The sequence below is a fragment of the Syngnathus acus genome, chromosome 10 (genome assembly GCF_901709675.1).
Source record: "Syngnathus acus chromosome 10, fSynAcu1.2, whole genome shotgun sequence".
NCBI classification, from domain to species: domain Eukaryota; kingdom Metazoa; phylum Chordata; class Actinopteri; order Syngnathiformes; family Syngnathidae; genus Syngnathus; species Syngnathus acus.
Genome location: NC_051095.1, coordinates 9,713,337 through 9,725,853, shown reverse-complemented (window position 1 = coordinate 9,725,853; position 12,517 = coordinate 9,713,337). Strand labels below are relative to the sequence as shown.

Here is a 12,517-nt window from a genome sequence, read left to right as displayed (position 1 = left end):
ACACTGTCAGGAAACACCAAATGCTGAGAGGACTAGGCCATACTGTCCTTATGTGAACCGCCTCTTTTCTTTACCATGTGAATGTCGGGATCATGCAAAGAATTGTTTTACGAAAGCATATTGGAGGAAAAAAAAAACAGCTGTAAGGATGGGAGGGTAAGACGCACGTAGAAGCAAAGGGAGTGAAGGGGAAGGCGGATTTGCTTCTTTCTGTGGATGCAAGTGCAAAGAAAATGAGCAGCAGCTAAAATCCAGGCTGGAGGGAGGTGTGACCGGGCTGGAAGGTGCGTGCGTATTTGGCGCGTCTGCGGCGGAGGAGAGACTGCATGCGGCCGGGAGAACTTGTCTGTGCGCCGCTCCATCTGACCTCTCCTCCTTCTCCTCCCTGAAGAGGCACTTGGAAGTGAGGAGATGTGAAGAAGCTTGAAGTATGGCATGCGAAGATGCTTTCTGCCAATACAAAGGCGCTGGCGACGACGATGCACCCCGTTTTTATGACTCTCTTATACTTTTTCTCTTTGACGACTTGGTGAGTCCCAAATTTGGGTTACCGAAACTTCCTCTTTTCCCCCCCCCTTTGTCTTTTTTTTTTTAACCTCTAAATTCTTCGACCTTCTTGTCTAGTGTTAAGAACACCACAGGACAGACAAAGAAGGATGAAAGGATCTATCCGGGGAATTTTACGCGGATTTTAGACCGACTTCTAGACGGTTACGATAACAGACTGAGACCTGGATTCGGAGGTACGTGTTTTAAATTTGGTCATGATTTTATACGAAGTAGAAAACGCCCTTTAGGCAAAAAATAACGAGCTGTTTAATTCTACGCAATAGCCTCTGAACTCATTATTAACTTACTTTTAATGAAGCGTAATGTGTGCATAAATAGCCTTACATAACTCGTATCGATCAAATAAATGGCGCAGTGATCTTTTTGGAACTTTGTGACGACATCCCCCCCCCCCCCCCCTCCGTGGGTTAAGACGACTAACAAACGGGACATCACGGCCAACGCAATGTCATACGGTATATCATATACTTTTAAAATCGCACGCAGTGTGCTTATATAATCACATTATGGGACAAACGCTTAATGTACAGTTCAAGTGCTCAAAGTGCAGATTTGTTTCTCAAGCATGTCTGAAAGCAGTGTGCGTGTATTGCATTATTGCACATCCACATTGGAGCTTATCCTTGGCCGCAAAGGCTTCAGTCAAGTCCACATTTTTTTCACTACAGGGCAAAATATCAAACAGGATTATGTTTTCCAAGCATTTTTAAACATCCATTAAGCAAGATGCGTCAGAGTGAAAGCCTTTTGACTTCATCCTGACAAATTGAAGAGGGTGTTTACACCAAATATTAAGTGTGACTAAAACTAATGGATTGTGACTTGAAGGGGCATTTAAAGTTGAATGCGTGATTTAATGTCTCATCAGGTCCCGTGACCGAGGTCAAGACAGACATTTATGTGACAAGTTTTGGTCCTGTCTCAGATGTTGAAATGGTATGCATTCCGTTTCTTACAAATTCAGATTCTACTGCTCAAAAAACGGTTCATCTAAGCCAATCGCATTTCTGGGATATTCTCACTCATTTAAGCCGGGTAGAAGTATAAAAAAATTCCCGTTAACCAATTTTTAACATATGACCGACACGTAATAAAACATAATATAATCATAGAAAGTGTGTGTTACACCAAGTACAACCTAAAAAATAGCAAATTCTTCAAGTCCCACCACGACGACCAACATTACTGTACAGTAGCATAGGAGGTGTATGTTTTCATAAAAATATTAGTATTGCAAGTCACTGTAACATCATACACAACTTACTGTGCTAAATATAGGAAAATTGTATTAAAAAGTGAAATACAACTGAGCTGTACCTGGCCAGTGTTTTCTTTTTTTCATACCACTAGAGTGAGCCCAAGTACCAATACATAATAAAATGGGTTTTCTCTAACTATGTAAATCCAGGCAAGTAGATTGGTGGCTTGATTTAGGTCTTTATTTCACTGTGAGCTTTTGACTGACTGTGCATCTTCCTACCTATCTGCACACTTGCACACTTAACCAGTTGAAACCAGTTAAGACCACTGATTCACATATTGTCACGTGGGTTATCGTTTCGGACAGATTAGACTTTCTGCAGTTGGCAGAAAATGGCTCCACAGTCTTAATCTTTCTGGCATCTATTAAATAGTTCAACTGAGCGTTAAAGATAAAAGAACCAGTAAAAGCTTGCTCAGAACCTTTCAATTGGTGCCGTGACTTGGATCAGATACATTACTTTCAACTAGAATATTTTGTTCATGGAGATTAGACGTTTTGGATTGAGGTTCCCTTTTTTGAGCAGTGTACAAATAATTTCAGTCCACAAAATAATGAAGAATGTAATCAGATGTTTGCTTTGTTTGTCCATTCTTACGTTAGGAATACACAATGGACGTGTTCTTTCGGCAGACGTGGGTGGACCGCAGGTTGATGTATGAGGGTCCGATTGAGATTTTGAGGCTCAATAACCTGATGGTGACCAAAGTTTGGACGCCAGACACTTTCTTCAGGAACGGCAAGAAGTCAGTTGCCCACAACATGACGGCGCCCAACAAACTGTTCCGGATCATGAAGAACGGGACCATTCTCTACACCATGAGGTCCTGGGAGATGAACTTTCATAATTCATTGCTTGTCAAACTGTGATTTCCCGCAAGAGCCATCCCTAATGTCCAAATAGTTTTGAGCTTTAAAACTTTAAATTTGTAGGGCTCTATTTTTGTAGATAATAGTGCCAAAGACAGCAGCTCCTTATCCAGGCTCTCTGCAGATATTTGACAATTTTGGCAGACTGGTCTCTAGCAATCTGAGCGGGCTGGTGCAGCAGAAGGAATGTCTTGAAGACGCACCTGGTGGAGTGACAATTTGGTGGCAGAAAGTCAATTTAGACCCAGACTACATCTAAGAGTGGTGCATGGTAGAGGGCTGGTCTAATATGACACATTTCCTTCCTAACTATGCAAATGGGCCTGAGACCATCTGAATTATCATATTAAAGTTTTAAAATGATCATCCCGCTGGGCGAGAACAGCAATTTGGGGGGTGGGGTTGTCATAATAATAATAATAAATTTTATTTATAAGGCGCCTTTCAAGGCACTCAAGGTCGCGGATCAAACATAAAATAGCATACAAAATTTGAAAAACAAAATATGATGGATCAATGTCCTCCTCAGTGTGCAACTAGGCCACCACATTTATAGGGATTGAAAGAAGCAGTTTTGAATGGTCATGATTGAATGCAGCTGTGATCACTCCCACAGTGGAGCAGCCCTACCTTTAACCCGCCTCCGCACAGTGTTACGTGAAATACTCACAAAAACAGAGCCCTGTATTGAGTTGGTGCTGCTCCTATGGTAGAGGTGTTCACTGTTTATTGAATCAATTTTGAACACTTCTTTAAATATTTGAGCAAAATGCTTCCTGTCAGTCTTTCACTTTGTTTCCCTTTCTTCTGTCTTATGGCCAACAGATTGACAATCAGTGCAGAATGTCCCATGAAGCTTGTGGACTTCCCGATGGACGGACATGCGTGCCCCCTCAAGTTTGGAAGCTGTAAGTTTTGTGTGAGTGTGTGCTGCTCAATCACATGACTGTTCCCATTTTGGCACGGAAATGGATTATTTGCTGCAAAGCGCAAAATGACAGTCGACTAATACTGAATAATGACGTCGTGTATTTCATTGTTGCACTTAGCAGTGAACAATGAAAGCTCAACTCAGCACCATTGTTTGGGGGGGGGGGGGTCTACCGGTCAGCAAAAATCTCAATTAAAGTCGCTACTCAAATAGAGCAGTTCATTCTTATCAGTCAGAAGCAGCCAGATAGAGATTTTATCTGCAAAAGAGAAACAAGGAATGGAAATCACATTTGCCTTTGTTCATGGCCAATCTCCGTCAATTACACAGCATGATGATGACATTGTAGAGGACAAATTCCCAGTTTTCGGTTATTGTCACCTCCCGTTCCCCTCCTCCTTCTCCTGATGCTCACCTCCAGTCATGAGGAAACGACCCTGGATGTGATTTGGCCTGAAGCAAAGGAAAGGTCAGAATTCCTTCCTGTGCCCCAGGATAGCAAAGACCTATGCATATATTTTCCATATCTGGCATGTGTGCGTGTGTGTGCTCATTTCCCCCTCTTTCTCCTCTGCCTTCATTCCCTCGCGCTCTCTTTTTTTGCTTCTCCATCTGGACTCGTGTGCGCACTCCATGACACACCAGAGTCATTTCATTTTGGCAGCACAGTTAGTATCCTGCTGGTGCGGAGTCCCATAGGGAGTGGAAGGCAAAGACAGCTGTCATTTTGTTGTGCATTTTATTGAGTGGCCAAAGCACTCTGAGGAAACATTGAGACATAAAATGCCATCTTGATATGGAATAAGTCAGCCACACAACAGGACTAATGGAATTTTTTTGCACAGTTGTCAGCAGAGTTGTAAAAAGTATTCAAGTACAGATACTTGTGTAAAAAAAAGACTGGTAAAAGCTGGTGGCACTGATCCTATGCCTCTATTTAGGTCAAAGTAAAGAACAGACTAAGGAACAGAAAAAAAAATTCTTGATAATAAGACATTAAATAAACAAACAAAACTACAGAATGAATAAATAAATAAATAAAATCTGTTAGCTGTCTTCCAAATTTGTGTTTTTAAAATACTGGAATAAATTAACCAAACTCAAAAAAACAATTTACGTAATCACACCATTTTATGTTAAAATTAAATGGAAAATGAAACAAATTAAGGTAAATAAAATGTTATGAAATATATTTTTCAGAGATTGATTTTAATCATGAAAAAAATCACTGATTCTATAGCCACTTAAATGTGCATGTTGTCTTTTATTCCAATAGTGAAAAATATAAAGTATAAGTGTATATAAAGTATAAATAAAAGTGTTTTCATTGAAAGAACTTAAATTTTGAATTTATGTTAAAATTCTGACAATTTTAAATCTCTATTTGAGATTACGTAAAAAAACGTTACAGCATTCAAAAAGGATTTACATCAAGTGAAAACTTTCAGGTCAGAGTGATCATTTGGAATGATTAATGAAGCCAATTCAATTTAGGACTATTTGAAATCTTTGTTTTTCTTCACATTAAGAAATTAGGTGTCGTGAAGTATTAAATGAATCATTTGAATCCAAGCTAAAATATGAGGCGAGACGGATTACTTCAATTCTCACCTCATCCAATATTTCATTTTTTATGTCGATTGATATTTACCACAAAAATTCTAACTGTGAACTAACCTTTGAAGTAGCCTTCGAAATACACGACCCAGCAGAATTTGAGATGAGTCAGTCCAAAAGTAAGCCTTAAGTATTAACCTTCAAGTTTCAAATGTGTTTCAACCCAAGCAAGGCAAGTCAGTACTTAAGTGCTGTCATTTTTCTCAGCCTGAGCATGAGTCACTCTTCACTCAGTCATGTCTTTTTTTTTTTTTTCTGTGCACAGATGCCTATCCCAAAACAGAGATAATCTATACTTGGACCAAAGGGCCCGAGCACTCCGTGGAGGTCCCTCCCGAGTCGTCAAGCTTGGTTCAGTACGATCTCATCGGCCAGACGGTCTCCAGTGAAACCATTAAATCCATCACAGGTGAGATTCTCTCCATTTCCACCTTGTCGGACATTTGTCGTGCTCTCTTTGGCTCAAGGGATATTCATCCCTTTTTACGTCAACGCCACATGCAAAATTAAACCAACATTTCATCAGCATCAAGGTTGACCTTAATGTTTTTTGAATTTTGCTGGAATTTTAGGAGGACAAAATAAAACATGAGCTGCCCAAAGCTTTCATGAGTGAAATCTGTCAGACTGTTTTGTTCATCACGCTAATTCGTCTGTGTTGATCCCACAGGTGAATATGTGGTGATGACGGTCTTCTTCCACTTGAAACGGAAAATGGGCTACTTCATGATTCAGACGTATATCCCTTGCATAATGACAGTCATCCTCTCCCAAGTGTCCTTCTGGATAAATAAAGAGTCGGTCCCGGCGCGCACAGTTTTCGGTACGTGGACCTCACTCATTGTGTTCAACCTTTTGGCTGGCTGTTAATTTGCTTGGAGTGCCTCCTCTCTGTGTGTAATTACGGCGGGTATCAAGAGCTGCTGTACTGATACACATTTTTCTTTGAAAGCTAAGATTAGACATGAACAAAAGTCCTTTTGCTGCACCTTTTAAGTACAGTGGAGCCAACTACAATGAGAAGATGGGTGCCTAAAAAAACAAGTGATTTCGACTTTTCTTTCATGCTTTAAACAGTTCAAGAAACACAAATAGAGAAAAACATGTTCCTTTGAATTGTAATTTATATTTAAATGTGTTTGCTCTTGATCTTGGGCGTATGTATATTTAAGAATAATTTGACTAAAGACTATTTGGATTTGAAGAAGAGGATACAAATAAATTAGTGAGGATACAGATTTAAAGTTACAGGGGAGCAAGAACTTCCCAGCCGACATAAATACAGCACTTTTGTTTTCGCTCCCATTTTTTTAATGAGCTGAAGTTAAAGATTGAAGACATTTTCAGTGCATCAAAAGGTCAATTTTGCAATAATTTTTTCAATAACAATGCTGCAATAATTAAACTTGCCATGCCACATGTCATGATCTGCATTTTTGTTGACTTTAAATTGGCTGCTCGGAAGTGTGGGTGTTTTTGTGGTGATGATGGCCAGAGGTAGAGACACTGGGGGGTGAGACAGCTAAGGGGGTGGGGCTAAAGGGGCACCCCCCACCCCCCTTAAATATCCTTAAACCCCCTCAGGTGCTAGGCCAAATAATCTACTTTTGGGTATTTTACAAATGCTTTAATTTTTCATTCCACTTTTCCACCCGTCTCTCGAAGTGAGCGTGCAATGAATATTAGCATGTTATGAGGAATTGTTTGCATTTGTAAAAAAAAAAAAAAAATGCTTCTCTCAGGGACCCCCTGAGATATCCTACTAGTGAAATGTAAAAATAATAAAACGAAGGAAATTCTCCCAGAAGCTTTGCGACGTGTCAAATATGAAATATTTTTTCATGGAAGGCTACCAAATAATTTTGCTGATACGTCATTATCCTCAGCTTGCGCCCAGAAGCTACAAACCACCTAGCATTCTCATTTGGTTGCCTATGATTGACATGCAATCGTATAGCGGTCACCTCCGGTTGCGAGCGGATGCATTTATGTTGAGGAAGGACTCTGTGGCACGCTAACGGTTCTGGTCTGTCAATCTAAAGGAGATTTTCCTCTAAATTAAATTATGGTTATTGGTTAAAGACACAGAGGACGAGTGGTGCACTGTTAGCATATAGAGCATCTTTCTATTTTTGTAGGAGCCGCGCATGACCTTGTATACACTCTGGTATATGCATTCATCTCGTCTAATTTTTTCATGGCAGCGTGACAGCGACAATGTGACATTCCATCAGAATCATTACATTGTGTCCTTTAGCGCTGTCATGTACACCTTTTCAATTGAATTCATCTGTGCCTATGGCTTTCTTACATTACATACATCACAGAGTGGATAGAGCAAATTTGGGCAATAAATAATCTAAATTAGTCGCTCTGGGAATTATATTTTCTTACTGTCATTAAGTCGCGACACACTTAAGAAAGTAAATGTATTGTTGAAGTCTTTTTGATAAATTTGAAACATACACGTTACAGCAGTATTTACAGTAAATAAAATAATGGTGTAAAAAACATGCTTGTAAAATATTTAATTGTCATGTTGGTAATACATAAATCCCCTTATATTTTTTTCCCATAACGATCCACCCACTTTTGGGTCTTGACCCACCTGCTTGAAATGACCAAAAACAATGACATTAAAAATACATTGAATTAATTCATTAAAAAACACAACAGAACAAAAACAAAAAAATCACTTTTTTTTTCACACTGCACAGACAGAGTTGCGAGTTTACTGTGGAATATATATTCAGCTTCGTGCTGTTTGATCAAATCATGAAGAAGAAAACATATTTGCCATCTGTAGACACAAACAAACTATCATACTTTGCATTTCATTGACACTACCACAGTCAAAACATTTGTGATTGTATACAGGAATGCGGATAGAAATAATGTTTTTGCATGGTGACATTTATGTCACTGTTGGAAATGTTGCTGGCCTTGTGACGTGCTCGTTCGGAATTTTAACCAGGATTGCCAAATGAACCAAACTGGGTTACTGCCGTACTAGGTCCGACTCCAAAAGGGACCAAGCCATTGCTGGGTTATTTAAACTGAGCATGTGAATAATTAATACATTAATAATATATTTTTAGTGAGTGATACTAGCACACGATTGCGCAATTTAATGTTCCCTTGTATTTCATTACCATAACACAAAGATCATATTTTTTTAATGGCTTGTCTTGTTATTCTTCTCTCTCACCCTAAATCAGATTACAATTGATCCTCATGGGGATACGTGGCATAGAAAATAGTTTGTATTACTCATTTGTCAAAACACGTTCTTGAGCTTGAAACACTGCTCATAAATGTGTCCAAGCACCTTTGATGCAGTTTCTATTTTCGACATACATTACTGTTGTGCTTGCTTTAATGTGTCAGCGAAGCTCGCTGAGTTCACTTCCTTTAATCCCAAAGCGAAGTGAATTCAACATCCGACATCACTTTTTTTGTTGTCATTTACTTACTTACAAACTCTCTTTTTGAACCCCTGAAGGCATCACCACGGTGCTGACCATGACGACTCTCAGCATCAGCGCTCGCCACTCCCTCCCCAAGGTGTCGTACGCCACGGCCATGGATTGGTTTATTGCGGTCTGCTTCGCCTTCGTTTTCTCTGCCCTCATCGAGTTTGCTGCTGTCAACTACTTCAACGCGCAGCTCGAGCGGGCTATAAAGAAGCCGGCCAAATGCCCGCCTGTACCTCAAACCACGCCAGTCAAGGTCAAGGACACGGAGGAGGTGCTGCAGGTAAATGTCATGTCCTTCAAATATAAGCATGGCTGATAATCTGAGTGCAGTTTGAGCACTCAGCACCTCTCACAAAATGTGCTTAGCGGACATTTAACTGACCTGAAGTGGCCATGACAGAAAAAGAGAAGGATGAGATTTTTGCTCCAACAAATGAATCTTAACCCGGTGTGAAAATGGATGGACGGGATGAGTGGATGGATGAATGGCTTCAAATTACTTTTAGAAATAGGCAAACAAACTCATTCTATGATTATGCCTCCCACAGCGGCGCAGCCCTACCACACGCAGATCCACCGGTCTTCACTCGTCAACGTCAGGTCTTACCTGCCTCTGTGCCTCACAGGATTTTTGTCCGTTACAAAAATAGAACTCTTTGTGTTCACATGTGTGTACTATTATAACGATAGTGCTAAAAAACACTTTATGATATATAACCATACTTCCTTTTTCAGACATAGACCAAAAGTAACAGTACAATATCAAGTGATAGGTGTAAAATTTCCCTTATTTATTTTTTATTATTGTTTTCATTTGAGTACATTTTTGAATTCCATATTATTAAATGATGACTTTTTTTTCCCCACTGACATCTTTAAGTTGCCTCCTCCAGTCCAAATCCCACTATGGTGTAATCACGCCTGAATGCAGTCGGGTGACACCCGCACTTCGGTGGATTAAGTAGGTTGCCACGGCAACACAGCCTAGTTTCATCGGTATAGGTCTCCTAGAGACCCCGCTGCTGGCGGGTGGAAATGCTGTTTTACGCAAAAGCCGATCCTGTTGACCCTAGAAAAGATTGGACGTAAGGGTCACTGCGTGATGGGTCCACTTTGATAGCATTTCACACCTGCCGTGATGACAAGCAAACACACACAACTCGGTTATCCACATTGGACATTGAATATTTTCAGAGGTTGGGTGGGGGTGGATTATTTCTGCAAATGCTTTAGTGCCAGGCAGCTTCACACTCTTGCCTGTTGGAAAACATCAACTCCCAAAGGATAAGCTTCTTTGACTCTTTACTGCATTACTACTGTGATGCAGTGCTACCTACTTTCTGTCTTAAGCTTGTGTGAAATGAGTGAAATCCTTGATACGTGACATCTGCATTGCCGTCCGCTTCGCCATGAAGGCCATCTGTGTGAGGGCCTCTGTAATCAGATCAATATGACAAGGTTTACACTCCGCCAACACACTTTTGCAATGTAGGAGGATGAATGCAAGGAAAAAAATCAAACATGCACATTTCTGAATAATTGTGCTCACAGAGATGATCTTATAGCCTTTACTTTTGACATGGCTAGTTGTCACCCTTTGAATAAGCTGACTGACTAATCAGATGACATATCCCAATGATCGTCCAAATTATTTTCATTCTTTTCTCAGAGTACAAGAATTTTTCTCCAGGTTTGCTGTTTATAAATAATTCTATTGAATCGCAATTCAAAAGTTGCAATTTTCAAAATATTTTTTTCAAAAATTATTCATACTTTTGTCATATTCAAGTTATTTCTGTGACCACTGTGGGTGTTTCTTTTGCACAACTTGTCCGTGTGCGTTGCATTATTAGTTAGAATTAAACCGTTGGTTTTTTTCTTCAAATATCTCACTCCAAATATTTAAAAAGAGAGGAAGAAAAAATGCAGGTTATTGCTAAGATTACTAAAAGAAACACACAGGTTCATCTCCTTGTTCCAAGTTGTGCAAAACCCTGTTTGTGCATTCCCTTCCAGTGCAACTGACATCTTACTTGCTTCCACAGCAGAACCCAGACACCAACGGTAACCTGAGGAAGCGCATGAATTACATTTGCCACCAAGACTTGCGCAATCACCAGCGAGCCCAGTCCACGAGCAACATTTCAGGAGTGGGGCGAGCCCGACCGCCGAGACCTTTAAACAGCGGCGTCAACAGCAGCTCGCCCACCCTCTCCCGCTCCAGCCCCAAATCCGAGAGCGTGCTCAGCGAGGCTTCGTCGTCGGAAGTCAAACAGCTTGTGAAAAACACGGCCCTGGCTGCGTCATCCACGCCAGACGTGACGGTAGGGACGCCGTGCAAGGCGCAAAACGCCGCCGCCGCTTCCTTGCAGCATCTGCTGGGGCCCAAACTGGAGCGCCTCCAGATGATGGGAAACAAAGCGGAGCTCAAACAAACTCCGTGCTCCCAGCCCAGCGCTGCCGGGATGGGCGGAACCAGCAAAATTGACAAGTATGCACGGATCCTCTTTCCAGTGTCCTTTGGAGCATTTAACATGGTTTACTGGGTGGTTTACTTATCCAAGGACACCATGGTGGCCAAAGGAGGCTAGACTCTGGCAACAAGCATGAAGCACCATTTTGGTTCACAGATGGGAAGCGAATAAGGAATAAAAGCTGCCAAAACCAGAACAGACGTACCTTCATATCCCGAGAGAACACATGTTTTTATTAACAGCGAGCATGGGAACAAATCAACCAAATTATGAAATATTTCATTCGCTGTAAGGATGAAAACTAGCCCACTGGATGATGCTTTTCTCCTCTTTTCATCTTGCTCAATGTGTATTTAAAAGTCTTCACTGCAGTCAAGATAACGCATGATATTTTTCTATCCTGCATCTGTGTGGATGTGTGCACCACCATTCTAAAACTGTAAATAGGTTTATTTGTACGAACTGATTTGATTAATCACAGTGTACTGACAATTGAATATTAAGACCTTATGAAAGCAAGTCTTTATAATGGAAAAAAAGAGTTCAGGGTTTCTGGTTCCGTGACCAGCGTAAATTCGCGCGAATGCCGATTAGACCCGAAGTTGCTACATTTTCAAAGGGGCACGGGGTGTTTGTTGGGTCCACAACATTTATCTGAACAGAATCTCACAGAGGCGGGATATGTCTTCGATGGCCAGCGACTTCTGCAGAAGGGCGACCCAGACACACAGCGAGTGTGGCTGAGATCCGCGCCTTCCCTCAGTTTGGTCGTGCCTTTTATTGAGGAACAAACAATGGGGCAAGTGTACATAAATGCATAGCTTCTTTAGACAGGAAGGACATTCCACAATTACATCTCATGACGACAGCGATACTATTACGGACAGAAGCAGATGGTCGTCTCATGACTTTAGCTTAACAAAAACGTAGTCTTAGTGGTCATGGGATGGATACTTCTGTGGCGTTCTCATGACTTCTACTTAAATAAGACGTTTGTCTGCTTCAGCCATCCCATGACAACCTCATGATCTGTTCACTATGGGGCTTATTGTATAGTGCGACTCATGACTCCAGACATGAGTTCCTTAGCCAGCCAGATGCTCCCAAGTCATTATCACGAGGTCAAAATGTCACATCCTGTAGAAAATCTTGCACACATAAGTAGATACATAGAATCCAATGATAAAAAGTATATTTTTCCCAACATTCCCCCCTGTTTAACATTGGAATTCATAGGAAACCAAAACATCAGCTAATAACTACATATGTGTATAAATGAGTATATGCCTACACAATTTAGTATGGCAACAACAAAAAG

At 40.8% G+C, this 12,517-nt stretch overlaps 1 protein-coding gene across 3 annotated transcripts; it reads left to right on the top strand.

The window, feature by feature from the left end:
* On the top strand, positions 1–11,826 carry gabra4 (gamma-aminobutyric acid type A receptor subunit alpha4). Of its 3 annotated transcripts, XM_037262120.1 has the most exons (10): positions 3–284; positions 392–529; positions 625–743; positions 1,439–1,506; positions 2,435–2,655; positions 3,527–3,609; positions 5,515–5,658; positions 5,920–6,072; positions 8,752–9,005; positions 10,771–11,826. In XM_037262120.1, exons 2-10 carry the CDS (start codon positions 444–446, stop codon positions 11,314–11,316), a joined length of 1,674 nt encoding a protein of 557 aa, XP_037118015.1. In that variant the 5' UTR covers positions 3–284; positions 392–443; the 3' UTR covers positions 11,317–11,826. The 3 variants fall into 3 exon arrangements, with proteins under 3 accessions (XP_037118016.1, XP_037118015.1, XP_037118014.1); XM_037262121.1 differs by having other exon boundaries at positions 1–529; positions 10,774–11,826; XM_037262119.1 differs by having other exon boundaries at positions 3–529.
* The last annotated feature ends 691 nt before the right edge of the window (positions 11,827–12,517 follow it).

Excerpts from the sequence above, each read along its gene's own strand:
- gabra4 (XM_037262120.1), top strand. The coding sequence starts at position 444 with ATGCTTTCTGCCAATACAAAGGCGCTGGCGACGACGATGCACCCCGTT. Across the intron at positions 744-1,438 it reads ACTGAGACCTGGATTCGGAG|GTCCCGTGACCGAGGTCAAG; the intron begins GTACGTGTTTTA and ends ATGTCTCATCAG. Across the intron at positions 3,610-5,514 it reads CCCCCTCAAGTTTGGAAGCT|ATGCCTATCCCAAAACAGAG; the intron begins GTAAGTTTTGTG and ends TTCTGTGCACAG.